Raw genomic sequence first — 22,388 nt, 5'->3', positions numbered from 1 at the left:
CAAGCTTAATTAGACACATTGTGGGGACTCTGGGGACTCTGGGGGAATATCGAGGCGGAAAGTTCCTTCTTCAAATTTCTTCCGGCAAAACCCCCGAGAATGCTGAGAAATATTGCCTCCGATTCGACAATTTCTACTGTTATCGTATGGTTTTCTCTTTCAACCCTTGTTCCTGCTTCTGTTCACCCCTGCACAAGGTCTACAGGGGACGGCATTTCGTGAAGTCGGTCTGATGTCCACGAGGTCGCCATCATGTTGGAAATAAACTCCAACGTTCCGTAAAGTATAAAATGAGACCTAGGAATCCCCATACATGAAGTCCACACGGCTTCCTAGGTCTTCATAGTGCAAGAGCCCCCAGACAGAGAAGCGCGTGTCTCGTCCCCGCTCTTGACAATCTTGAACAGGTTTCCTTAGCAGAATGTGGTCTTCTATCGGTCTTGCTGTTTGCCTTATCCCTCTCGCAGTTGCTGCCCCAGCCCATGAGAGGCGAGGTACTCCAACTGTCGAGCTTGAATATGCTACCGTCGTCGGGTCTAGTCTTCTCGGCGTTGACTCGTTCAAAGGAATCCCATACGCAGAGCCTCCAATTGGCCCATTACGACTGAAACCACCCCAGCCCATTACTACCCATCTCGGGACTGTGCAGGCTACAGGTATACCTCGAGGATGCCCACAAATGCTTATTGGGACCAACACGGGCAACCTTCCTGAGAACGTTGTTGGGGAACTGCTGAACGATCAGTTCTTCCAGACTGTGACTGATGCCGGGGAGGATTGCCTCACAATCAACGTCCAAAGACCGTCATCGGCGAATGCAGACTCCAAGTTACCGGTCGTTTTCTGGATATTTGGAGGGGGGTTTGAACTTGGGTCTACCCAGATTTACGATGGTACCGGATTGATCTCGACTTCTGTTGCGCAAGGAAAAGATATTATCTATGTCGCTGTGAATTATCGGGTAGGTGGATTTGGCTTTATGCCAGGTGCGGAGATCCTCAAGGACGGAGCAGCAAATCTCGGCCTGTTAGACCAACGTCTCGGTCTACAATGGGTAGCCGACAATATCGCTCAATTTGGAGGTGATCCATCGAAGGTCACCATCTGGGGAGAATCTGCTGGATCAATCTCAGTGCTGGACCAAATGATCTTGTACAATGGCAACAATACGTATAAAGGCAAACCACTTTTCCGGGCAGGAATCATGGATAGCGGAAGTGTTATTCCTGCCGACCCGGTGGACTGTCCCAAAGGCCAAGTGGTATACGACCAAGTTGTTTCCGCGGCTGGATGCTCCGGTGCATCAGATACTCTCGAATGTCTTCGCAGAATCGACTACACCACATTTCTCAACGCCGCGAATTCTGTGCCTGGAATAGTTGGTTACAACTCGGTTGCTCTCTCCTATCTTCCTCGCCCTGACGGAGTTGTCATGACCGACTCCCCAGATATCCTGGTCGAGAATGGGCAATATGCTAAGGTTCCCTTCATCGTCGGCGACCAAGAAGACGAGGGAACTCTGTTCTCACTCCTACAATCCAACATCTCAACCACGGAAGATTTAGTTAACTATCTCAGCACAATCTTCTTCCATGACGCGAGCATAGAGCAACTCGAAGACCTTGTCGCCACATACCCCGACGATCCCTCCGCCGGCTCACCATTCAACACAGGCCCGCTATACGAGCTCTACCCACAATTCAAACGCCTGGCTGCCATTCTCGGAGACCTAACTTTTACTTTAACACGCCGTGTCTTCCTCAACATCGCCAGCAAAGTCTCCCCCGACGTACCCTCATGGTCCTACCTCGCATCTTACGATAATGTCATACCGTTCCTCGGAACTTTTCACGGCTCCGATTTGCTGGCGATATATGGTCTCACGCCTGGCATCCCGGCTCACACTATTCAATCATATTATATCAGCTTTATTAATACCATGGATCCGAACGAGGGGACGGTGGGCGAGATTGAGTGGCCGCAGTGGAGCGAGGGACAGGAGTTGCTGCATTTAAAAGCCTTGACGAATTCCCTGCTGCCGGATACGTTTAGGAATGAGAGTTGTGCATATATCACTGCTCATAAAGATGTGCTACATATCTAGGCTTTTGAGCAGAAGGAATGTAGGACCTGGCTGGATGTTGGCAAGAAATAATGGTTTTGTCACTAGGTAGGCTCGGTATGCTATTTTATATGCTTGCAGACTATTATCTTAATTTATCGTGAATAATCAACTATATCACAATCCATCCATAATCTCAACTACAAGAGCCCTGCCCATAAGAATATATCAACAACTGACTAGATGTGTGGAAAAGTAATCAATCAATCTGGGTTTTAACGTCGTATCTTTAGATTAATTACGTAGTACCCAGCCACAGGATAAACGAGCCAGACTCAATCACTCATCCTCAACTTCAAGAGCTTTATCTGGTGGTTTCGTTGCGTTGATGGCGGTAGTGACGCCCAGCCTTCCATCGATGACCAGATCAGGTTTGAGGCACACTTTACGTGCTATGATACATACTTCTTTGCAAATAATCTTGGTAGTAAAGAGGTACAGAGTGAATATTAATTGACAATGACTGTTGGAATGGCAATGGCTGTTGAAAATGACAATGACTGTTGAAAATGACAATGACTTTGATTCTGAGCATTTGGAATGCATACAAAAACGTCTCCGAATGATTCGGGAAGTGAATACGGCCCAGACAATACCGAAAATGAATTGGGCCCATTCCGCAGCCAAGTGCTTATCATCCTCATCCTATAAGTTTATTAGTATGATAATAGTAGTATGATAATAGACAGGAAGGCAATGGGTTCGGGAGCTGTCTCGGGAGTAACCAGGCATCAACAACTCCCAGAGCTTCAGCATATTGACATGAGCATATGACATACCGTATCATGATATCCATCCCAATCATCGGGACCAGGATTCGCCTCTTCCTCCTCTATCTTAGCATCGTACTACATGGATTCAATATTAGCACTATCCAACTTCCATTCAGTGAACAGTCATTGAAGTTTAGGACCTTATATGCACGGCTTTTGAAGCCTTTCGAGCTCAGAAAAATGCTTCACGGTCGACAAAAGAGAGAGATGTGACAAGAAGACAAGGGTAGTGATGTTATAGACTTACCATTTCCTGCAAAAGACGTCTTGTTGCCTAACATATAAGATTAGCAGTGATCTCAAGATACTATTAGTATTATTACTTCAGGGTCTCTAAGAATATGACGTCCCCGGCTAGGGCAAAGTACATTAGCCTGTGGGACGATCAAAATGGATGTAGGGAATACATACACCTGCCTGGGTTCCCATCGGCGGTTTGTCTCGCAACTCTATACAAAGTGTTAGCTGCCTCTCCTACAATATCCGCAGTCATTGTGAAGTGTCGACAGTGGCAGGGATCCTAGGAACACGGGACGGTAGGGGATAGTATGGGATGGCGTGGATGGTGTGTGGTGGCAGAGCTGCTGATGGATTACGGGTATGTGCCTTCCGGCCCTCCCCTGCCTAACCCTCAATTGCATGCCAGGTTGCAAACCGTGAGTCGATAGTTAAACGCAAGATGGCCTAGACATTGCTATTGGACATGTGCGGTAGGATCAATTTGTTCAAAGAAGATGTATGCAGAGTCTAGTTTGGATACGTACTGGCATGGTTTCCTGCTGAAAGAGAATCGTCAGTAGATGCTACACAGGATGACAGACGCACAGGGGTAGCTTACGGAGAGAATTCTGAAGGTTTGCTGTGGTGGTCCTTTTCTATATACGTTAACGGATGGCCCACAGCATTTACAAAGAAACCGATCAATATTACAACTCTATACATCCGGCCTAGCCAACGTCCCATAGATTATCATATCTCTCATGGTCATCGGCCAATCTGACCTCCCGGGAGCCTTTATCCTCACCAAGATACTCCTTAAAGAATTGATCGCCAGGTCTCACAATCTCAATACCCCATCTTCTCTTCCCACCTGCATCAAACCAACCTATCTGTACCATCTCCCCGTGTGCCCTCTTATCCCACGAGCCTACACTGTCATCCGCCACTTTCAATAGTCTCTCGCTGCCATACAAAAACCCCAGAACGCTGCCGAGGGTCTCGACGTTCCTTGGCAAAGCGCTCATATACCGTCTATGAAATACCATGATCACGATGGTGAACACTGCTAGGAGAGACGAGATGCAGAGGCAGATAATCACTACCGCAGGATTCATCTCTAATTTCAATATTTCTGTCGAAATGATAGCTTGAGATATCGGGTTTGTTTTCGAAAACTGGAAAGAATTTTGCAAGAATGCAGTGGAATTCGAAGCGAGCGTAGGTCCAAGATCAGATGGGATCACTTCCCCTCGCGGTTGTAATCCCCATGTACCATTCATGAACAGCGCGTCATTTGGCCTTACATTTGACTGGACAAAATTCTTGAAAAACAAAGAAAATACGGTGCTGGATATGTTTCCTAGCGTGTTGTGGTCGAGAAGTGCGGACCTGTTGTTGCCAGCAAGGGCTAGGGAGGTATAGGACATGAAGTCTGTGTTGAGGCCCGGAAGGCGGAAGTTGTACGTTTGGTCAGCGAGATTTTCAGCAAGCACAGAGGAACCTTGTGGACGGATTCCAGTGCGAGCTGCATTGGCAGCGCCAAGAAGAATATCATGTATAAGATAACCGTAGCTTTTTTTGTGTTAGCATAGTTAGTCTCCAGAGCTAAGGGTAAAATACGCACCTCACAGTTACGTTGTTGAGAAAGACTCCGGGTTTGACTTGGAAGCCCGAGGCAATAGGACTACTCGAATATGGGACACCAGTTGAAACGTTGAGACTCTGGTACTGGCTTGCCCATGCCATTTTGTCCTCCACCGGAGTATCTAAAATGGTGTAGTTCTGGACGGTTCCAGTCGCGAGATCGACAGTTACTTTTGCATTTGCAGTTTCGAAAACAGGGGTGCAGTTCAAGGCAGTGACTTTCGGTATATCTTTCCACACCCAGTGAAGATGTGAACCAGACCCCTCGTCTAGGATCCTTTGGTTTTGCAGTGTTGAGTCCTTGAATTGGTGGGGAAAGGGATTGCCTGTTATCCATTTCACAACAATACTTGTGTGTGGAGCATCGGCCGCGCGAGACCAATATCCAATTGCAGCCTCTTGGGTACTATTCATCTCATTGCCGCAGCACTGTAAGTGGTAATCCTCTGAAAAAAAGCTGAAGTATGGGTTATTGTCACCCCAATACCTAGAATAGCCTTCCACTGATTCGTTCATCGATAGGCCAAGCTTTAATTCATAGCCAACTGTGAGATTTGCTGGTATTTTTGGATCGTTCCAAGCCGTTTTGTTTCTGAAGTCTAAGGTTGTGAGCCAAGCCGAAGTGTTGGACATATCAATTGGTGTGCATTCAAGCCTGCCCCGCAAAGAAGGGGTTTCGACTGTGGCGTTATTCTTGATCCCATTTTCAGAAGGAGCATAAATGGATGTCAGGTTGAGAGGAGTGAAGCTCCACTCTTGGCTTGTCCAGGTAGGAGGGGTTGAGTTATATACGCCTTGGTCTACCGAAGAATATAGCCAAGAAGCGAGCCGATTGTCAAAGACATTGGCTAGCACTCCTTCAGAGTTGACTGTTTCAACGTCCATAGATGCCAAGTGAGGCGATACAGCGGGCACAGCGAAGATTGCTGGTACGGTCCTAAACTCCATAATCCTCGATACGTTGGCATTATACGTTCGGAAGCCTGAGTTTTGTTCCCATAGACCACACATGGCAACCGTGACTGAGATAAAGTCGTTAACACAAGGCTCCTAATTTTGTGGATGTACTCACCGATTTGGGTGAGAACCGCACCAGCAGCGACTACAGACAAAAGTAAATCACGATTCGCGGCTGCCTTTGCTACGGTCCACAGAAGCGGAATATTTAAATAGGTTGAAGATGCTACTCTTGAACTTGGTATGGCCTTCCGAGTCATAGACACGTATAACTGAAGTCTCCTGAAAGTAGCATCCATAGAGGCCCAGTATAAGTTAAAACCGAGAGCAATCAAGGTAGGAATGATGGAATATGGGGCAAGAGCTGTGACTGATCTATCATTTACGTTCAGTTTTGGAACTAGTAACGATTGGGAGATCCCTGGTCCGCGGAAAAAAGCAAAGAATACTGCCAAGGTAGCAGTTATAATAAGCAGTGCGCTCAGCTGGAGGCCGAGAATCCTCCGGCGAAGGAAATTGGGACACCAATCGTATGTCGCTGATGATATGACTTCTGAGTCTATGCTGGCTGAAGAGGTATTAGTGATTGCTGCCACCTCTCTGTAGTTCTTGAGACTTACAGGATTGTTGATAAGTATCTTTCATGTCGGACGCATACAGCTCACCGTTCCTGAGATAGAAGACATGATCGGCAAGTTTTTGTTGCATAGCGTATTCGCAATACCAATCCGCGCCTTCGAAAAGAGCTTTTATATTAGGATTTGAACTTATCAATGAGGCCATTGCCATTGGGGATGCGGGATCCTGGAGCAGGTTGAGTGGTCTCTTGTGGTGACGAGTGTAAAATGCCACTAACAGGATCATCAAAGCCGACAAGAGCAATGCAGCTGTCAGGATTATTCCAACCACAGAACTGACCACGATTCTCCTCTCACTGACAAATGTGGTTCCAATTATAGGCTTCGCTTGCTGGGTGCCAATCTGACGGAAGGTTGACATCATGCTTTCGCCAAGGAATCTCTGTTTGATTTGACGTGCTTGATCAGTCAAGTCTGCATTCGCAAGCATTGATTGGAGATCAAAGTTATTCTGGGCACCCAGAAGGTTGAGTGGTCCACCAAGTCTGGGCCTCGGGGGCAAATCAGGGTTTGAACTTGAATCGGGAGATCGTAATTTGGAAGACCAGTTCTGGCTCAAAAAGGCATTTTCGAAAGTATGGATGTCCATGGTGGTTGGAGAAATAGGAACCCTTATGTTTTCAAACTCCTGCGTGTCAAATGTGACAGTAGACGAAGCGCCGATATTCGAGACTGTAACTGGAAGGCTGGCGGAGAAGTAGCTAGAGGTACATATTTGCCCTTGAGCCTGGAAGGTCTGACTCTCTATGTAGGGCGTAGCGAAAAAGTACATGCTTCGTCTACCGCATTGAGTGCTAGCGTTCAACATGATGGGGTGATCAAAATTAAGATCCATTGCTGTACCGTTGCCAGGTGCCCAAAGCAATGGGTAGCTGAAGTTGGGTGCACCAGACCACCACCCACCCCCCGTCTTGAAAATTGTATTAGAGCTGAAATCGGGTGGGAACCCAGCAAGGCCAAGAGAGCATCCATCCGCTGATTCGAGTATGAAGGATGTTAGGTTCACATCGGAAAACATGGTAATGCCTGGTAGGTGTGCAAGACTTTGATTTAGAGTAAAGTTCGCAAAGGATCGGAGGCCCATAGGACTGCACTTCAAATCAGTTTGATACACCGTTGTGTTGGCGGTCCACTGTAATGAAGAGCTCGACACAACTCCCCCAAGAGGTACGGCGTTCTCATTAGACGGCCAAAAAGGCAGGACAGCATAGTCATTGCTCACCCAAGCACTCGTGGTAGTGTTCAGTAGCACACTAGAGATCGTTCGAATGAAGATTGATTCATCAGTAGAAAGCTCCATGGGGCTATCAACAGATGCCGCGAGTTGCGAGAAAGTGGTAGTGTTCTTGACGAGAATATTTGCAGGGAAGATGAACGCAGCTGAAAATGGCACAACAATCAAGATGGTTAATATGTTGACAAATGATGCCCAGAATAATGCCCAATTCCGGGCACCGCCATTCTTGCTTTTCCTGAGAGTAGTGAAAATGTCAGACCACATCGACCCTGACTTGAGGAAGAGAGTGGATGCTGCAGGTGCCCCACCGGGCCTCGAGAGTCTGGCGTATGGTTCGGTTCGTTTTATGTCGTTGATCGTAGTCATAACGAGCAAGCTGTATACGACCGCAGCTAGAGTAGGTATGAATTTCCAGGTGAATAGAAATGTTGACGTGTTATGATCTATTCCGAGCCCCTGATGGTTGTGTGAATAGAGAGTCAAGAATATTGCTGCAAGCCCAAGGCCAAGGGATACGAGGAATAGAGACGCCATGAACCACCATCTCAATGCAATCGGAAGCCATTCGCACATTCGACCGGCACCTCTTGGTCTTGTACTCGGTTCCAGACCCGGTTGCTCCAACCACGGTTGAGTTGTTCTCTCCTCCCGCCTTCGCTCTTCTATACTCTGTTCCGAGCCCTGCGTGACAGATGCCTCCTGATGTGTAAGTATGGAGCTTGTTTGAAATGCTGCTTCTTCCGCACTGATTCCCCAAAAAGGCACTGCTTGCTCCCCAATGTCGTTTCCGACGTACATGCTGCCTTGATGCGGATTAGACCTAAGTCCGTCTGCATGATGCTGGCTGCTCGCTCTACTAGAATATTCCGTCACGACTTCATCAATCATATGGTTTATTTCCATTCCCATTTCTGCCGCGTTGGTATTGAGATCCATGAAAGGAAGAGGGTTCATCCCAGCGTCATTTGACGCATCGTAAGTAGAATAACTCTCCTCAGATACAAAATAAGAGCTCACCACACGGTCAATGGGAGTTCTGAAGTCTGACGAGAGTTGCGATACTGGTGATACGCTCTCATGATTATCATCCGGGAAATCTGTTTGGAGATGATTTCCTGCGGGTATACCTGCAAGGAATGTCCGGCGGTCGCCCACAGGTCTCCTTGGAATTGTCGTTCGCAATCGCCGCGAAGACTTCCGAGGAATTTGCGGACTTGAGTTCTCCGCCATGGCAGGGTGGGAGGACATTGTCGTGCCGAATCATGATAGCCGTCCTCGAACGGGTTCTTCGCATCTGCTTAGGTACAAAGAGGTCTGAAACCTCTCGTGCAAAGCACCTTGGACTTCCACGATACATATTGGATCTCTTCCAGCTACCCATCCTGCAACTAGAGGACACCATGGACTGTGAAGGATCTCGGCTCCAGACGCTCTGGTCTGACTAAACATTGAGCGTCAAGTATTGACCTGAATCCGACTTGAATCTTCATACGTTCAGAAGTAGGAAGGCGGTTCGAAATCCGTCGTAAAAGTCATTCCTGTTTGAATGATCCTGTGGGAGTGGTTATTGGTGTCCTGGAGGAATCTGGCAAAGGGGGAGGCGAGGCTGTGGTGTGGCGTATCAGATGAATGGCGCCGCCCCGCCGCATCAAGACCCCGGAACACTCTGGCGGAATTCCGCCCAAGGAGCGCACTGCGTGGTTCCGCCGCTCACACAGGGAGAGTCAACTCCGCTCTATTATTAGCACTCGAGGAGAGGAGCGGGGAGGTCCAATTCCGCCCCGCTAGTCCAAGTGGGGCACCTCCTCCCAATTATCATTGGCTCCGCCCGCAAGTCTAAGCCGAGTGGGTGCGGGGTACGGGGTAAATGTGGGCACTGTCGACTTGGACCGAGGTAAGATCAACTCCATTTCTGTGTGAACGCACCCCTTTCTCCAGCTCTTCTGTGGCGGATTTAGCATTCATTATCGACCAGCATATATAAGCTCGACTACTACCTCGACTCACATAACCGGCTTCAGAACAGTGTAAAAGAGTTCAGGACTCGTCTCACACGTGTATCATCCAGGCACGAGACAGTCACGCTCCTCGGTTTCATTCCTTGCCGTCCCCTTTCCACAATAATGCCCGAATCCCCCAATAGCATCCTGCCATGGGCAGAGCCGGCCTGGTAAGTAATGAATTCCATCCACCCCGTTCCGCAGCATCCGTCCTTTCTGACCATCCATATTAAAGGTACTCTGGCCGACCATCTCCATACTACAAAGAGAGTCACGTCAGGCTTCGCGATTATGTTAAAAAATGGGTTGCTGAAGTAAGTCCTGGTCCTTCGGTGAAAGACCATTTGGTGTTCATAGTCTGACACTCACATCAGAATTTCGCTGAACATGCAGAAGAATGGGAACAGTTGGGCAAGATCCCAGATGATGTGTACCAAAAGTGTGCAAGAGATGGACTACTTGTTCCTATGGTTGCTGGAAATCGGATTCCCAAGGAGTGGGCTCAGTATCCAATTGCTGCTGGGCTGAAACCTGAAGAATGGGACGGTTTTCACGACTTCATTTTGTGGGATGAGATCTTTCGCGGAGCGCCCAGTGTTTCAAATGCTTTTGTGGGTCTGGTAAGTATCTCAAATATCATTTGATACTTGGGCCCTTTTTGATTGGTGTAGGTAGTCGGTGCTCCTCCGATCAGAATGTTTGCTTCTCCCGCTTTACAAGCCAAGTAAGTAGCTCTAGTATCGCTCACGGAACAATTTTTCCAACATAAACAGAGTGCTTCCGGAAATTCTCACTGGAGAAAAGCGAATATGTCTCGCCATTACCGAACCATCTGCAGGCTCAGATGTAAAAAACATCGCAACGACAGCTGAGAAGACAGCAGATGGCAAGTATTACATTGTCAACGGGGAGAAAAAGATAAGTTGTATTGTCAATATGAGTGAAACCTATTTGCTGACCACCTTTTACTGGATAACCAACGGCATGCCTGCGGACTATTTCATGGTTTGCCTCTAAATTCCCCGTTCTCTATAGACTTCTATAACTAATTCTAAATAGACAGCTGTACGCACAGGCGGTCCCGGACCAACCGGAATGTCCATGCTTCTTATCCCGCGCCTCCCAGGTGTCAAAACCCGCAAGCTTGAAATCGGCGCGGGAGGGATGGGCGCAACAACCTATATCACGTTTGAGGACGTGAAAGTGCCAGTAGAATATCTCGTCGGGAAGGAAGGAATGGGCTTCAAATACACAATGTCTAATTTCAACCACGAGCGACTTTTCATCTCGTTTCAGGCAATAAGCGGAATCAGGATTTGTCTCCAGGATGCGATGGCTTGGTGTCAGAAGCGGGAAGCGTTTGGGAAGTTGCTGATTGAGCAGCCGGTTGTGAGGAACAAGTTTGGGCATATGGCGAGACAGGTTGATTCGTTGCAGGCTTGGATCGAGAGCATAATTTATGAGCTGGAACATCTAAGTCATGAAAAAGGTATGTAAAATTTCAATTTTTAGCGTTCCAGATCAGAGCTCATATGAAACAGGATCCGAACTCCTAGGAGGTGTTACCGGCCTTCTGAAAGTACAGTCAGGCATCGTGGGGAAATACGTGGCGGACGAATGCGTGAAACTCATGGGAGGGTCAGTATCCGTATCCCAAAAAAGTTACCATGGTTCTGGCTGACAGAAAAAGGCTTGGGTTGACCAAAACTGGGCAAGGTGCTAGAATTGAATCTATTTCGCGCGGTGCAAATGTACTCATTGTACCAGGTAACGTATTTCCATCCGCCATGCGGCTTAGCTAATGAAAAATAGGTGGCTCTGAAGACATTCTATTGGATCTCGGGGTCAGAGAGGCAATTAAGTTAAGTCGCAAGGCTGAAAAAGCAAAGTTGTAAAATGTAGTTAGGAATAACTCCAAGTATGAAGGGTAATTACTGACGAGTGTGGTAATACTGGCTCAATTTTATGAATAAATCAGGATCTAGGATTTACAAGGAATCAGTGCAAGATACATGGAACCATGAAATAAAACCTTAGTTATTACTAAGTATCATTGCCTCAAATTCCGAGCAGCTCTATATATGAAGACAAAGAATCCGCGGACTGATACAAGGACAAAGTCCCAACTCCCCACCGACCAAAAACCACCGTTTTCGTGCAAACCCTCCGCTTTCAGCATCCCCCAAAAAACAATGATCCTATATCTATTTCTCCAAAGACACCTCCAACCTCTCTCCCTTTTATCCCTCGCTTTCACTCCGCAAGTCCCCAACCCACCTCAACTCAACTTCCAAAAAAGACCCTCTACGATGGACCCCATCTCCTCCCTCACCGCACTCTTCAACCTCTGGGCCTCGACACTTCTCGCGCCCCTAATCATAAGCGGCATCCTCTTTATCTGCATATTCTCACTCGTGATAGAAAGAATCCCCTACGCCACAATCACCGGTCTCCATCTCGTATCGCTGATCTTCTGCTGTCTGATGACGTCCATCGCCGCGCCCGTGATCCTGCACTTCCTGTTACAGATCTATGCCGTGTGTAGCGCGCTGAAACTACTAGGTAATTTCTTGACTTTGTTAGGGAGGGATGGTACGTTTGTGGAGTCGCTGGTGGGATTGGGCGCTTTGACGGGCTTGGCCATTGCGGTTTTGGTGGTGGCGACCGTGCAGCAGGATGGGATTAGGGAGAATAGGTTCATGGCGGGGCCCCTGGGAGGGAAGGAATATTCGGGGATTGCACATCAGCGTTATCAGATGCGTTATTGAGAGGGCTTGTGGGGAGTTTTGGGGACGGCTTGGGGGTATGTTATAAGGGGTTATGGAGCCCTTGGTTTGAGTTAATGGAGCGGTGGCGTTAGCATGGTACATCAAGTTGCATTGATAGGCAAGGGAACAACAATAGAACAGTATATCATATATGCTGTCTTTGCCCTTAGATCATGTTTCATAGATGGGCATCAAGATAACGACGTTTTCTCTCATCAAACTCTAGAACTCCGGTCATGAGATTCAAGCTATCATAAAACAACTGGCCTGCTCTAAGTATTGTGTTAATGAGCTTTCCCCCACTCTCACTTTAGATAGATGCCTTGTAGGATCAAAGATCGCTTTGTTGCAAAGTGCACTTTTTGACGTTGGGGCAAATCGAACTAGCCGCAATCGGACAATAAAATAGGGGGACGCATCGGGCACATATCTCGGTAAGCGTAACCAAGACCGGTACTTTCAACAAAGAAAACCTTGAGTTGCTCAAGTTTCTGACTGAATTGAGATTGTGTAGTAGAAAACCTCCTTAAATATGCAGGAAAATCAGTCGATCCTACTCACTAAGCAAGAATTGGACACTATCATAAAACGAGTTTTACTGACGCAACGCAATCGAAGCAGTATAGCTAATCCATGGTATCAAAACGCCTTAATACCTATATGCCGTTTCATTCGCAACCAACGCCCTCCCCGTCGCTAACTCTGCCTCCGAGGGCAAATTCACAATCATCAAGTACAGTACATCCTTCTTCAATATCCTCCTCACTATACCCTCTCTCGGTCTCCGCCTCGCCACTTCCGACGTGATTTCCCGGCCCCTTCTAACGGCCCTTCTCTCCCTCCTGTCCTCCCTCCTATCCCACCTAGCACTTCTCCTCATCTCCCTTCTCGCCGCCGGGTTCACCACTCCTCCAGTTAGCAAGGAGATCAAACTCCCGCTATTTGCAGGGTGAGTGGGGTCCGCATATCGAGACGCGAATCTCTTCTCTGAAGGAACGGCTAACGCACTCGTAGGATTTTGGCTTGCGTATTCCGCTTGCGCTCGTCGATCGAAATAATCTGCAATGAACTTCTGACTGGATTTGAGTTTACTTTTCTTTTGGATTCCTTCAGCAGATGTCGATGCTGCAAGAGTATCTAGAGCGGGAAAGATTAAGGGAGCAGCTTCTGGTAATTCCAGCTCGCCATAGGTTGTCCCAGAGGAGAGACGTAAATTGTTGAGGGTTTGTCTCATGCCCGAGGAACCGGGTGTCATGGACGAGCTGATGGATTTGGTTATATCAACAGAGGCGTGGGTAGTACTGGCTTCCGGCTTGTAGGTCATAATTAGGCAGTAGAGGCCATGTGGCTTAAAGAATTCGTTGTTCATACGGTCCAGGAAGGAGTTTGTTCTGGCAAAGAGATTAGTAGTTGCAGTAGGAAAGCCAGAAAAGGATATACCGAGTACGGGCTTGCACTTCCATAGCAATGCCAGCACAAACCTGAACGCCGACTGCCCATTAAGTTAGTAAGAAGACTTGTGTAAAAAGTAGGAGACTTGAAGTATACTGTTGGGCTTCCAATGCTTCAAGTATTGGGCAACAGAATTTGTCCAGGGAATACGTACTAGAAACACCCATCGCAATAGCAGAGGGTGCCATTCCCGCCCCTGCAGCAGCGACGTTGACAACTTGAAGCCAAGGAGAAGACTTGCTCGCTGCATGAAACGTCTTCAGAAAGTCCAAAAAAGTATCCTGATCAATGCCACATTCAGCCAATGCAGGCGCATAAGCTCTCACGAAACCACGCTTATTGTCTCTGGGCCTGCGCTGCGGTATAATCACCGGACACGGCAACTTTCCAGTTGCAGCACCCTCTCTATATGGCGGCGGAGGGTGGGACCTCATGAAGGCATCGGTGAGGAGATTCGCGTCTTGGGCTGGGCCTTCCTCGGAATTGGGTGATATTTGTTCTTCCACCGCATCATCTAGATCCCACTGTTCCTCGTCTCCTTCTTCCGAAAGCGTATCATCATCGTCCTCATCCTCATCTTCATACTTCAGATGGGATTTCTCTTTGGAGTCAACGGGAACGGCTCTTCCGTTTTCGATAAGCTCGTCGGCGCGGTCGTCGGCGACCTCAACGTATTGCGGCGGCGCGTCTCGAGGAGAGCGTGCAGCTGCTGTTCTGCTGCTTTCGCCGACTCTTGATTCGGGGAGTGTTTGTGGGGCTTTGTAGTTTGCGATTGCCTCTGACGCGAGGCCGATGCCTGATCCAATGAGCTTGACGAGACGGCCCATGATTGAGGTCGAGATGTACGAGTTGGAGGCCGATTTTTGGCCAAAGGAGAAGTTGGCTGAGACTGATTGAAATCCATTTTCTTTGTGACAGGAAGCCGCGCCATCTTATGTATTGAGTAGGATATTTGCAACACAGTCAAGGTATTGGGTACAGATGTTCAATGTCGCAGAGCATGCCTCATTGGGTTAGACCAAAGTCGCTTCCCAGCCTTACACCGCACGGCTTTCACGATCTCTTCATTTTTCCTCCATGTCGGAAGAAGTAAGCACTTAAGCTTCCAGGCCCTTCTGGCCAATACAAGTGTATCATACGCGTAAGATGGGTTGGGAGGTTTTCCTCTCATTGGGGCTGAGACAATTCGGCAACTTTCAGAGCCTCGTCCAATTGACGTCGGAGTAGAGGCATGCGTCCTCTGCCTTTCTTTCAGGTCGAACCAAGGACAAGGTGCCGTATGCTCGTCGTGATTGGTCCAGCGGCCATCGTCTCAGGACTCGTATTGCACAGCCATGTTGTGCCGCAATATGATACGCAGAATCTGAACTTGCATGTTCTTCCCTCCTTGATCCGCAGAATTTTGCGTTTGGATTAATAATGATAGATGGAAAATATGAGGATGGACTTTTACATAGAAGAATGCCCTTGCCTTTAGTCAAGGTGCCAGTCACACCAACCTTTCTTATCTCCCCTTATTTTCTTTGATGTTTCATCATTTACGAGTATAGAAAAGTTCCAACATAAGTACTACAATAAGTTCTACTTCTCACGACAAGAGTTATAACGCGAATTCAGTTGCAAGTCTCTTTTCTTGGTCTAGAAAACCTCCCTGCTCGAGGCCAGACAGATTGACAGGAGAAACATAACTCTATCTAGTCAGCGATCAATTACTTACGATTGTAGCGTCTTTAATCTTAAATTTTGCGTCGCAATTTGATTCTACCCCCACTCTCCTTGAAGTTCTTCGAAGAATAGGGGCAAATACTCATTCAGTTACTGGGATCATTAAAATAACTGAAAAGGGGAAATGGATGATACATTTCCAGATGAACGCAAAGCGCTCCATATCAATGATCCTCTCGCAGCAGCATCCAGTTGCAAAACGTCAATTCCAAGTCTGGAGATACAGACGTAAAGATGAGTGCAAACTCTCTGACTCAATTGATGTCTACGTGCCTGATGTTCTGGAGACAAGAAGTCATAGAAGACTAGATAAGGGACATTGCGTGCTGAAGTTTCCCCTGGAGGGCCAATATGAATTTTTCAAGAGGGGGATGATGACAACTATCTCTACCTCAATAAGACGGATCCCGAATCTTAACTCACGAGCAACATCTCTATCAGCGACAGATCCGGGCATTGTCGAGGCGAAGCTCCATCTACCATCGAACATTGTCCCAAGCATAATCTTCTACCAACATATCCATCTACGTGCCAGCTTGTCAAGTAGAGATCCCTCGGCCAAGGCCATCAGGACGGCGCATCAAGCAGCGGAACAGCTACGGATCCTTTAATTAGGAGGCAAGTTATCACTCGATCGCCTATTGGTGCAGATATGCGCATTTACGGTAAAAAGATGATGGTGGATGCGGAAACATGAATAGGTAATTGATCTCTTATATGTATCAAGTCAACACCACAATCTTACCACCCGCAGTATTTTCCTCCATGACACGATGCGCTTCCACCATCTCATCGAGCTTAAACACTTTCCCAATCTGGATCTTCATCCGGCCATCTTTGATCTGTTTTGCCAAATCTTCCAGCGGAGTAGCAATGAGATCTTCTGAAGTACCGGCATATGTTGTCAAGTTGACAGCTGTTGGGATCGCGCCCATAGGGCTGAAATTCTCCATCTCCCATTGATTACCCACCATGCCTGCCATACAAACACTACCGCCCTCCTTTGCACATAGGAGAGAGTCCTCTAGAGTTGTGGTCCCAACTAGTTCCAAGATCCGATCAAACTTCTCTGTGATCTTCTTTGCAATGGCTCCATCATCTATGATGACCTCATGCGCACCGCTTTCCTTTAGCAGGCTTTCCCTGTCTTTCCGCCGCGTCGTGCTCGCCACGAACGCCCCATGGTTCCTTGCAATCGCCGCAGCTGCCAACCCGACACTCGACGAGCCTCCTCTAACCAGAAACCTCTCCCCCCGGTTCAACTTCAAGGCTTTAAACAGCGCCCCCCAAGCCGTCTGCAACATCTCCGGCATAGCCCCGATCGTCTCCCATGGCAGCTGTGTCTTGATAGCCTGGACATTCTTGGCCGGTACAACAGTGTACTCAGCATATCCACCATCGAACTCCCTCCCCATACCCCCCATAGCCGTCACCACCACAGCGCCTTCGGGAAACTCGTTCCCGGGACAAGAAGCAACGATGCCGGAAGCCTCGATCCCTAAGATGCGGGGAAACTTGACGCTGGGCGAGAGGCCCTGACGCGTGAATAGCTCGGACCGGTTGAGACCGATCGCTTTCACCTGGATTAATACTTCCCCAGTCTTGGGGGTTGGGATCGGGCGCTGTTCAAGCTTCAGCACGGAGGGGTCGCCCGGGGCGTGCATCACAATTGCTTTCATGGTGGACATGATGATGCCTGTTGGGGATTTACTGAGGATGGAGGCGGCTTTGAGCATGCAGCTGATTGACCGATTGATCTTGTTTGATCCTAGGTGTAGGCGCAGGCGTAGGAGAGAGAGTTGATAGAGTTATGCGTTCACAATCACCAGGTTAGTACCTACACCTTACCTTACCTTAGGTAATGCTTGATGATGATAAAGAATGCGGGGTAGGTATGGAGTCCGTGGTGTCCGTAGAGTGGCGGTGCGATGGCTGGTGCAATGGCGGTGCAATGGGGATGGGCCGGATCGGTCATCGCGCGGCAGCTTAACTCAGTTACACGTGACTCGGGATCGATTTAGTTGCTACCTAGGTAAGCAACCTTCGCCAAAAGAATTAAGGTATGTAGCAAACTAGAAGGTATTGTTCTTCCTTGATTACTTATCAATCATCCCACATCAGCATTCTTCGGTCCACCGACTCGCCTGGAAGCTAGCCGCAATTTGATCCCGTAATCCATGAGAAAGTCAGGGTTCTTATCAGACGCAGATAGCCGGCGGGTACCATGGCATGTATCGTGGAGCCTGAGTTCCGCCTCCTACTGCATAGGTATGTAACCATTCACACAGTGCCCAGCCCTCTTGCGGATACAGGCTGATTGGGACCGTTACCAAAGTACAGCGCGCAGAATCCTGACGGCTATTCAATGACACAACAGTTGGCGTAACACTCCCGGCCGCCTTCGAATCACAGATTCACCACGTATACGATGTATCTGTACGATGTTCAAAGAGGCTGTATTGCAAGGATTGCAATCTCCCGCTAGTATCCCCTCATTGGCCATAATTCCCCTCAGTGCGGAAGCCCCGAAGGATGCTTGATCGATGCTTCTTATCGCTACTACTACCCAGGAGAGGCCGAAGCGAGTACGCGGTGCCGCTATGAGTGCTACAGTTCCATACGAGACAACGAGTCTGCTATCGACGATCAGGAACAACTAACGGCTTCCTTCAGGACTGTCCCAGAGTTCGACGCGTGAAATCTCCTGACAAAGTTCTAGGAGGGAGGAGGAAGACTTGCACGATTGAGGCGAGCTACATTGATAGTGGCCTATCGGAAGTCCGGGAGAATCGAACAGAGGGCAAAAAGTCAGCCCTGGAGTTGTCTGATCCCAGCAAGGTTCTAGCTCACCTTTGGCATCGTATCCTGCTCTCGTGTCGTATACCCTAGGAATTTCATGCTCAACATTGGACTTCGAGTCCTCCACCCTGGATCAATGATTTACCCTGGATATGCTATCGCAACTCGCGCCCTCGATGCGCCTCTTGCAGTCAGCCTGCACTGAAGCACGGCTTGTCTTCCAGAACCTTTCCTGTTCTATCAGACCTGCATCTACGCCTCACAGGATTTGATTGCATCCTTCGAGCCTACCGTCGGTCCGTCGGGGATGGGCTTCCAGTGATTTCAGCATCCAGGCTCTCTTGCAGCGTGGTAGCCATGCCCACCCACTCGTAGAATTGTAGGGGTTTCCAGAGGTGTACTGCTCTCAGGATATTCCGTCTTACTTCTATACTCCGTATGTCACGCAGAGCAGGACTATCGGCAGGCTGCAGGCGACCGAGTCTCACTGACTCGCAAATCAGAGGCCCCAGGGCCAGACTCATTTGGCCTGATGCTTCCCCAGTGTTGGCATTCTCTGGAGTCTCCAACCAGCCCCCTCACCTACGAGTCTATGAACAAAATCTACGAACGAATAGCAGGATGCATGTATGATATCCACCCGGCCCCGCCGGGTTGGAAACACCGCTAGCGTCGGCTTCCAGAATATTTCCTGCCTTGGCCCTGTCCCTGACACCAATTATATGCCAGCAATACCTGTTATCGCGCCACATATCTCGGTACTACCCCAAAAGCAGCTGCCAGCCGTTCGGTGTATCATACACCATGCATCTCCAGTGGCTGCCAAGCTTCAGGCTGTATCTGGGAGTCTGGGACCCTTGGACCCTGCCCAGAGTCTATACCGTCTCTTTTCCTTGGACGTTTATGTTCTGGAAAGCTTGATCATTTCCGCGGCTCTTGGCGGTTGATGTGAAGCTATTCAGGACGTTTATCTCTCTTTTATATACCGATATCAACTCTCTTGATAAGGTCCCTGATTCGCTACATGCGGGAAAATCATGATGGGCGGGCGCTACTCTTATCTGTGGGTCCTACAGTTGGGGCTACTCAGCTACTGGCAGCCTTAGGAACGGTACATGGGTTGGGATTGGCGGAGACTTCAGGGAGCTTTGACCCCGGGGCCTAGGTTCAATGGGGTTTCAAATTGCCCCTATAGCAACATGAGAGATAAGACTCGTGGACTCGTGCAGAGTAATGCTGATAGTTTTGGTACAGTGTTTCTTTTGACAGGCCCCAGCGCGACGCTAGGGAATCTGGCACTAGAGAGCTAGAAGCAGGTGATTAGCAGCGTGCATTGTCCTTATATTTAATGCAGCGCAGGTCCCATGCCGGAAAGCAGAGAGATATCCTTCCACAGCTCACACCACCTCGCGCGTCTGGGTATAGAGTCGTTCTTTTGCCCACAAGTTTGGATCTCTCAAGACTCGGGCAACGCATCCTATCAAGATGGGTTACAGCGAGGAGGGCGGTTCGCATGAGAAGTATAACCCTGATGTCGAGGCCGACGTCGAGGCTGTCTCCCCTGGGACGCTGTCTTCGGTCGATGAGGCGGGCAATGGAAAGTTGCACAGCAAGCTCAAGGGGAGACATATGCAGATGATTGCCATCGGTGGTTCAATTGGCGCAGGTCTCTTCGTTGGTTCTGGTGGTGCCTTGAACTCGGGTGGTCCAGCCTCGCTGGTTATCGATTTCATCATCACGGGTATTATGCTTTTGGTCACTGTCAACGCGCTTGGAGAACTTGCTTGTAAGCTTAGCCGCGACCTCTATTTCAACCCGCATACTAAACCCTATAGCCCTCTACCCTGTTGCCGGATCCTTCTTCAACTACTCTGTGCGTTTCATCGACCCGGCATGGGGGTTTGCTATGGGCTGGAACTATGCCATGAACTGGCTCGTCGTATTGCCTTTCGAACTTACGACAGCCGGTGTCACCATTGCATTCTGGACAGACCCACATAACACTGGGCACACATCAATCAACGTCGGGGTCTGGATCACGATCTTCCTAGTTCTGATTTTCTTTATCAACGTTTTTGGTGTCCGAGGCTACGGTGAGGTCGAGTTTATACTCGGTGTGATCAAGGTTATTGCCATTATCGGTTTCATCCTCTTGGGTGTTATCATCGATTGTGGTGGAGTGCCAACCGATCACAGAGGCTATATAGGAGCGCATTACTGGCACGAACCTGGCGCATTCCGCAACGGATTCAAGGGGTTCTGCTCCGTGTTCGTCACCGCATCTTTTGCCTTCGGCGGAACCGAACTTGTTGGTCTCGCTGCAGCAGAAGCCGCAAACCCTCGCAAGACGGTCCCCAAGGCCACGAAGCAAGTCTTCTGGCGTATCAGTCTGTTCTACGTTATCTCACTCTTCCTCCTTGGTCTCATCGTGCCATCCGACAACCCCAACCTCTCACAGGCATCTGGTGGAAACACCCGTTACTCTCCTTTCGTCTTATCGTTCCAACTTGCAGGCATCAAGAGTCTGCCCTCAATCTTCAACGCCGTCATTACACTCAGTGTCATCTCCGTCGCCAACTCGTGCACCTTCGCCGCGACCCGAACAATCCAAGCTCTATGCTCAAAGGGCATGGGTCCCAAATGGGGCGCCAAGATTGACAAACACGGCCGACCATACATCGCGCTGATCTTCACGCTGTCCTTCGGCTTCCTCGCATACATCAACGAGGCTAAGCAGGGAGGCCAAATCTTCACCTGGCTTCTTTCTCTTTCCGGCCTCTCCAACTTCTTCACTTGGGGTTCCATCTGTTTGGCGCACATCCGCTTCCGTCGCGCCTGGAAGCGCGCCGGCCGTACGACTGACGACCTGCCTTTCGCCGCCATGTTCGGCGTCTATGGTTCGTGGATCGGTCTCTTCTTGAACATCCTCTGCCTCATCGCCCAGTTCTACGTCGCTCTGTTCCCCATTGGCGGAAGTCCCGACGCGCAGGCCTTCTTTGAGGCTTATCTTGCTGCGCCGATCGTGATTGCGTTCTTCGTGGGCTACAAGCTTTACTATAAGCAGTGGTGGATCGGCGTGCGGACCAGCGAGATGAAAGTCGACGAGGGTCGGAGAGAACTCGACATCGATGCCTTCCGAGCGGAGCTGGACGCCGAACGCGCCGAGAAGGCTACCTGGCCGTGGTGGAAGCGGACCTGGGATTTCTGGATGTAGGGAGCGTTCTGCTCTTGTTGTTGTGTATAATTTGAATGCATGTATGTGGACAGTGATCGGTTCGGGGTTTGGGATACATCTCTAGAAGACCTCTCGACTTATATTTATATATACCCCCCGCTTGGGATGGTTTCATGTTTGAATGTTTTTCTGCTGTCGATGTGCTCTTGGTGATTCCTTTGCTGCTTGAATCCCTCCTGGGTGCACAGGGGTAGAGGCTACTTCTTAGATTCTGCATATGTCGAGCTCCCATGACAGACCGCGCTTCCCCTTTTTCAGTACTTAAATCCATCTATTCTCCTCCCCTCCCTGCCTATCACAACTCCATCCATCATCCAAATCGCCGTCCCGCCATTTCTCCTCTCCTCTCCCCCTCCCCCCCAAAAAAACTCCACAATTCAATCCAATCCATCCCCACCTATCCCTTTCCAGCTATTTTCTTTCAACGCTTATTATTCAGATTCGGATACTCCCGAGAGCCGGTCCTTTTTCATTCATTTAGTATTTTCCCGTGGGGTTCGGGTAAAAGGAATGAGACGGCGGCGGCGGTACATACCTAAGTCATAGAGCCTCGGTAAATTGGTTTAATAACGAAGTGGTCTGGACTCCGGACTGGATTTGATAGATGTTGGTGGCTTGTTGGTGGGGTGTTGTGTGTAGGTAATTGGAAATTTTGTTAGGGAAGGTGATTGATTAGGTATGTACGCGGTTGATTACTGATTTGATTTGATTATTGATATGTATTATTATGTAGCAAGGAAATAATGGGGGAAAGGGGAGGGAAGGGGGGTTGGCGGGGAGGATGGGAACGATTTTATCTTATGGAAAATAAAAGGGGGG

The 22,388-nt window shown here is 48.9% G+C and overlaps 9 protein-coding genes across 9 annotated transcripts; 5 read left to right on the top strand and 4 right to left on the bottom strand.

The window, feature by feature from the left end:
• Positions 1-421: 421 nt before the first annotated feature.
• On the top strand, positions 422-2,232 carry M430DRAFT_139316 (hypothetical protein; the record flags this gene model as incomplete). Its single annotated transcript, XM_024862603.1, has 1 exon — positions 422-2,232. The coding sequence occupies one exon, from the start codon at positions 422-424 to the stop codon at positions 2,102-2,104; it is 1,683 nt and encodes a 560-aa protein (XP_024721898.1). The 3' UTR covers positions 2,105-2,232.
• Positions 2,233-2,401: 169 nt separating this feature from the next.
• On the bottom strand, positions 2,402-3,388 carry M430DRAFT_18780 (hypothetical protein; the record flags this gene model as incomplete). Its single annotated transcript, XM_024863950.1, has 5 exons — positions 2,402-2,767; positions 2,902-2,970; positions 3,143-3,169; positions 3,242-3,249; positions 3,307-3,388. 5 exons carry the CDS (start codon positions 3,386-3,388, stop codon positions 2,402-2,404), a joined length of 552 nt encoding a protein of 183 aa, XP_024721897.1.
• A 401-nt stretch (positions 3,389-3,789) lies between these two features.
• On the bottom strand, positions 3,790-8,319 carry M430DRAFT_120586 (hypothetical protein). The gene is made up of 4 exons (XM_024861781.1): positions 6,312-8,319; positions 5,831-6,268; positions 4,739-5,780; positions 3,790-4,686 (listed from the first exon to the last, which is right to left on the bottom strand). Exons 1-4 carry the CDS (start codon positions 8,161-8,163, stop codon positions 3,843-3,845), a joined length of 4,176 nt encoding a protein of 1,391 aa, XP_024721896.1. The 5' UTR covers positions 8,164-8,319; the 3' UTR covers positions 3,790-3,842.
• A 1,214-nt stretch (positions 8,320-9,533) lies between these two features.
• On the top strand, positions 9,534-11,650 carry M430DRAFT_139311 (hypothetical protein). The gene is made up of 10 exons (XM_024862602.1): positions 9,534-9,760; positions 9,826-9,904; positions 9,965-10,210; positions 10,262-10,314; positions 10,364-10,508; positions 10,560-10,595; positions 10,650-11,079; positions 11,132-11,228; positions 11,281-11,357; positions 11,403-11,650. The coding sequence occupies exons 1-10, from the start codon at positions 9,714-9,716 to the stop codon at positions 11,483-11,485; spliced, it is 1,293 nt and encodes a 430-aa protein (XP_024721895.1). The 5' UTR covers positions 9,534-9,713; the 3' UTR covers positions 11,486-11,650.
• A 249-nt stretch (positions 11,651-11,899) lies between these two features.
• Positions 11,900-12,358, top strand: M430DRAFT_18777 (hypothetical protein; the record flags this gene model as incomplete). The annotated part of the gene is made up of 1 exon (XM_024863949.1): positions 11,900-12,358. The coding sequence occupies one exon, from the start codon at positions 11,900-11,902 to the stop codon at positions 12,356-12,358; it is 459 nt and encodes a 152-aa protein (XP_024721894.1).
• Positions 12,359-12,877: 519 nt separating this feature from the next.
• M430DRAFT_139309 (hypothetical protein) lies at positions 12,878-14,737 on the bottom strand. The gene is made up of 3 exons (XM_024862601.1): positions 13,965-14,737; positions 13,799-13,850; positions 12,878-13,749 (listed from the first exon to the last, which is right to left on the bottom strand). Exons 1-3 carry the CDS (start codon positions 14,635-14,637, stop codon positions 13,008-13,010), a joined length of 1,467 nt encoding a protein of 488 aa, XP_024721893.1. The 5' UTR covers positions 14,638-14,737; the 3' UTR covers positions 12,878-13,007.
• Positions 14,738-15,640: 903 nt separating this feature from the next.
• Positions 15,641-16,202, top strand: M430DRAFT_236194 (hypothetical protein). Its single transcript, XM_024864936.1, has one exon. The coding sequence runs from the start codon at positions 15,664-15,666 to the stop codon at positions 16,144-16,146; it is 483 nt and encodes a 160-aa protein (XP_024721892.1). The 5' UTR covers positions 15,641-15,663; the 3' UTR covers positions 16,147-16,202.
• A 55-nt stretch (positions 16,203-16,257) lies between these two features.
• On the bottom strand, positions 16,258-17,223 carry M430DRAFT_18774 (hypothetical protein; the record flags this gene model as incomplete). Its single annotated transcript, XM_024863948.1, has 1 exon — positions 16,258-17,223. The coding sequence occupies one exon, from the start codon at positions 17,221-17,223 to the stop codon at positions 16,258-16,260; it is 966 nt and encodes a 321-aa protein (XP_024721891.1).
• Positions 17,224-19,819: 2,596 nt separating this feature from the next.
• M430DRAFT_139302 (hypothetical protein) lies at positions 19,820-21,573 on the top strand (the record flags this gene model as incomplete). The annotated part of the gene is made up of 2 exons (XM_024862600.1): positions 19,820-20,120; positions 20,326-21,573. 2 exons carry the CDS (start codon positions 19,820-19,822, stop codon positions 21,546-21,548), a joined length of 1,524 nt encoding a protein of 507 aa, XP_024721890.1. The 3' UTR covers positions 21,549-21,573.
• Between the last annotated feature and the right edge of the window lie 815 nt (positions 21,574-22,388).

This window comes from Amorphotheca resinae (assembly GCF_003019875.1).
Source record: "Amorphotheca resinae ATCC 22711 unplaced genomic scaffold M430scaffold_5, whole genome shotgun sequence".
NCBI lineage: Eukaryota > Fungi > Ascomycota > Leotiomycetes > Helotiales > Amorphothecaceae > Amorphotheca > Amorphotheca resinae.
This window is presented reverse-complemented; position numbering and strand designations above follow the sequence as displayed.

Coding starts and splice junctions, on each gene's coding strand:
- M430DRAFT_139309 (XM_024862601.1), bottom strand. CDS start 14,637: ATGGGCCGTCTCGTCAAGCTCATTGGATCAGGCATCGGCCTCGCGTCA. Junction 13,851..13,964: donor TATTGCGATGGGTGTTTCTA/GTACGTATTCCC, acceptor CTTAATGGGCAG/TCGGCGTTCAGGTTTGTGCT. Junction 13,750..13,798: donor GAAGTGCAAGCCCGTACTCG/GTATATCCTTTT, acceptor TCTCTTTGCCAG/AACAAACTCCTTCCTGGACC.
- M430DRAFT_120586 (XM_024861781.1), bottom strand. CDS start 8,163: ATGTGCGAATGGCTTCCGATTGCATTGAGATGGTGGTTCATGGCGTCT. Junction 6,269..6,311: donor GTCTCAAGAACTACAGAGAG/GTGGCAGCAATC, acceptor GCATAGACTCAG/AAGTCATATCATCAGCGACA. Junction 5,781..5,830: donor TGCGGTTCTCACCCAAATCG/GTGAGTACATCC, acceptor ACTTTATCTCAG/TCACGGTTGCCATGTGTGGT.
- M430DRAFT_139311 (XM_024862602.1), top strand. CDS start 9,714: ATGCCCGAATCCCCCAATAGCATCCTGCCATGGGCAGAGCCGGCCTG. Junction 10,211..10,261: donor CAAATGCTTTTGTGGGTCTG/GTAAGTATCTCA, acceptor TGATTGGTGTAG/GTAGTCGGTGCTCCTCCGAT. Junction 11,358..11,402: donor AAATGTACTCATTGTACCAG/GTAACGTATTTC, acceptor AATGAAAAATAG/GTGGCTCTGAAGACATTCTA.
- M430DRAFT_236194 (XM_024864936.1), top strand. CDS start 15,664: ATGATACATTTCCAGATGAACGCAAAGCGCTCCATATCAATGATCCTC.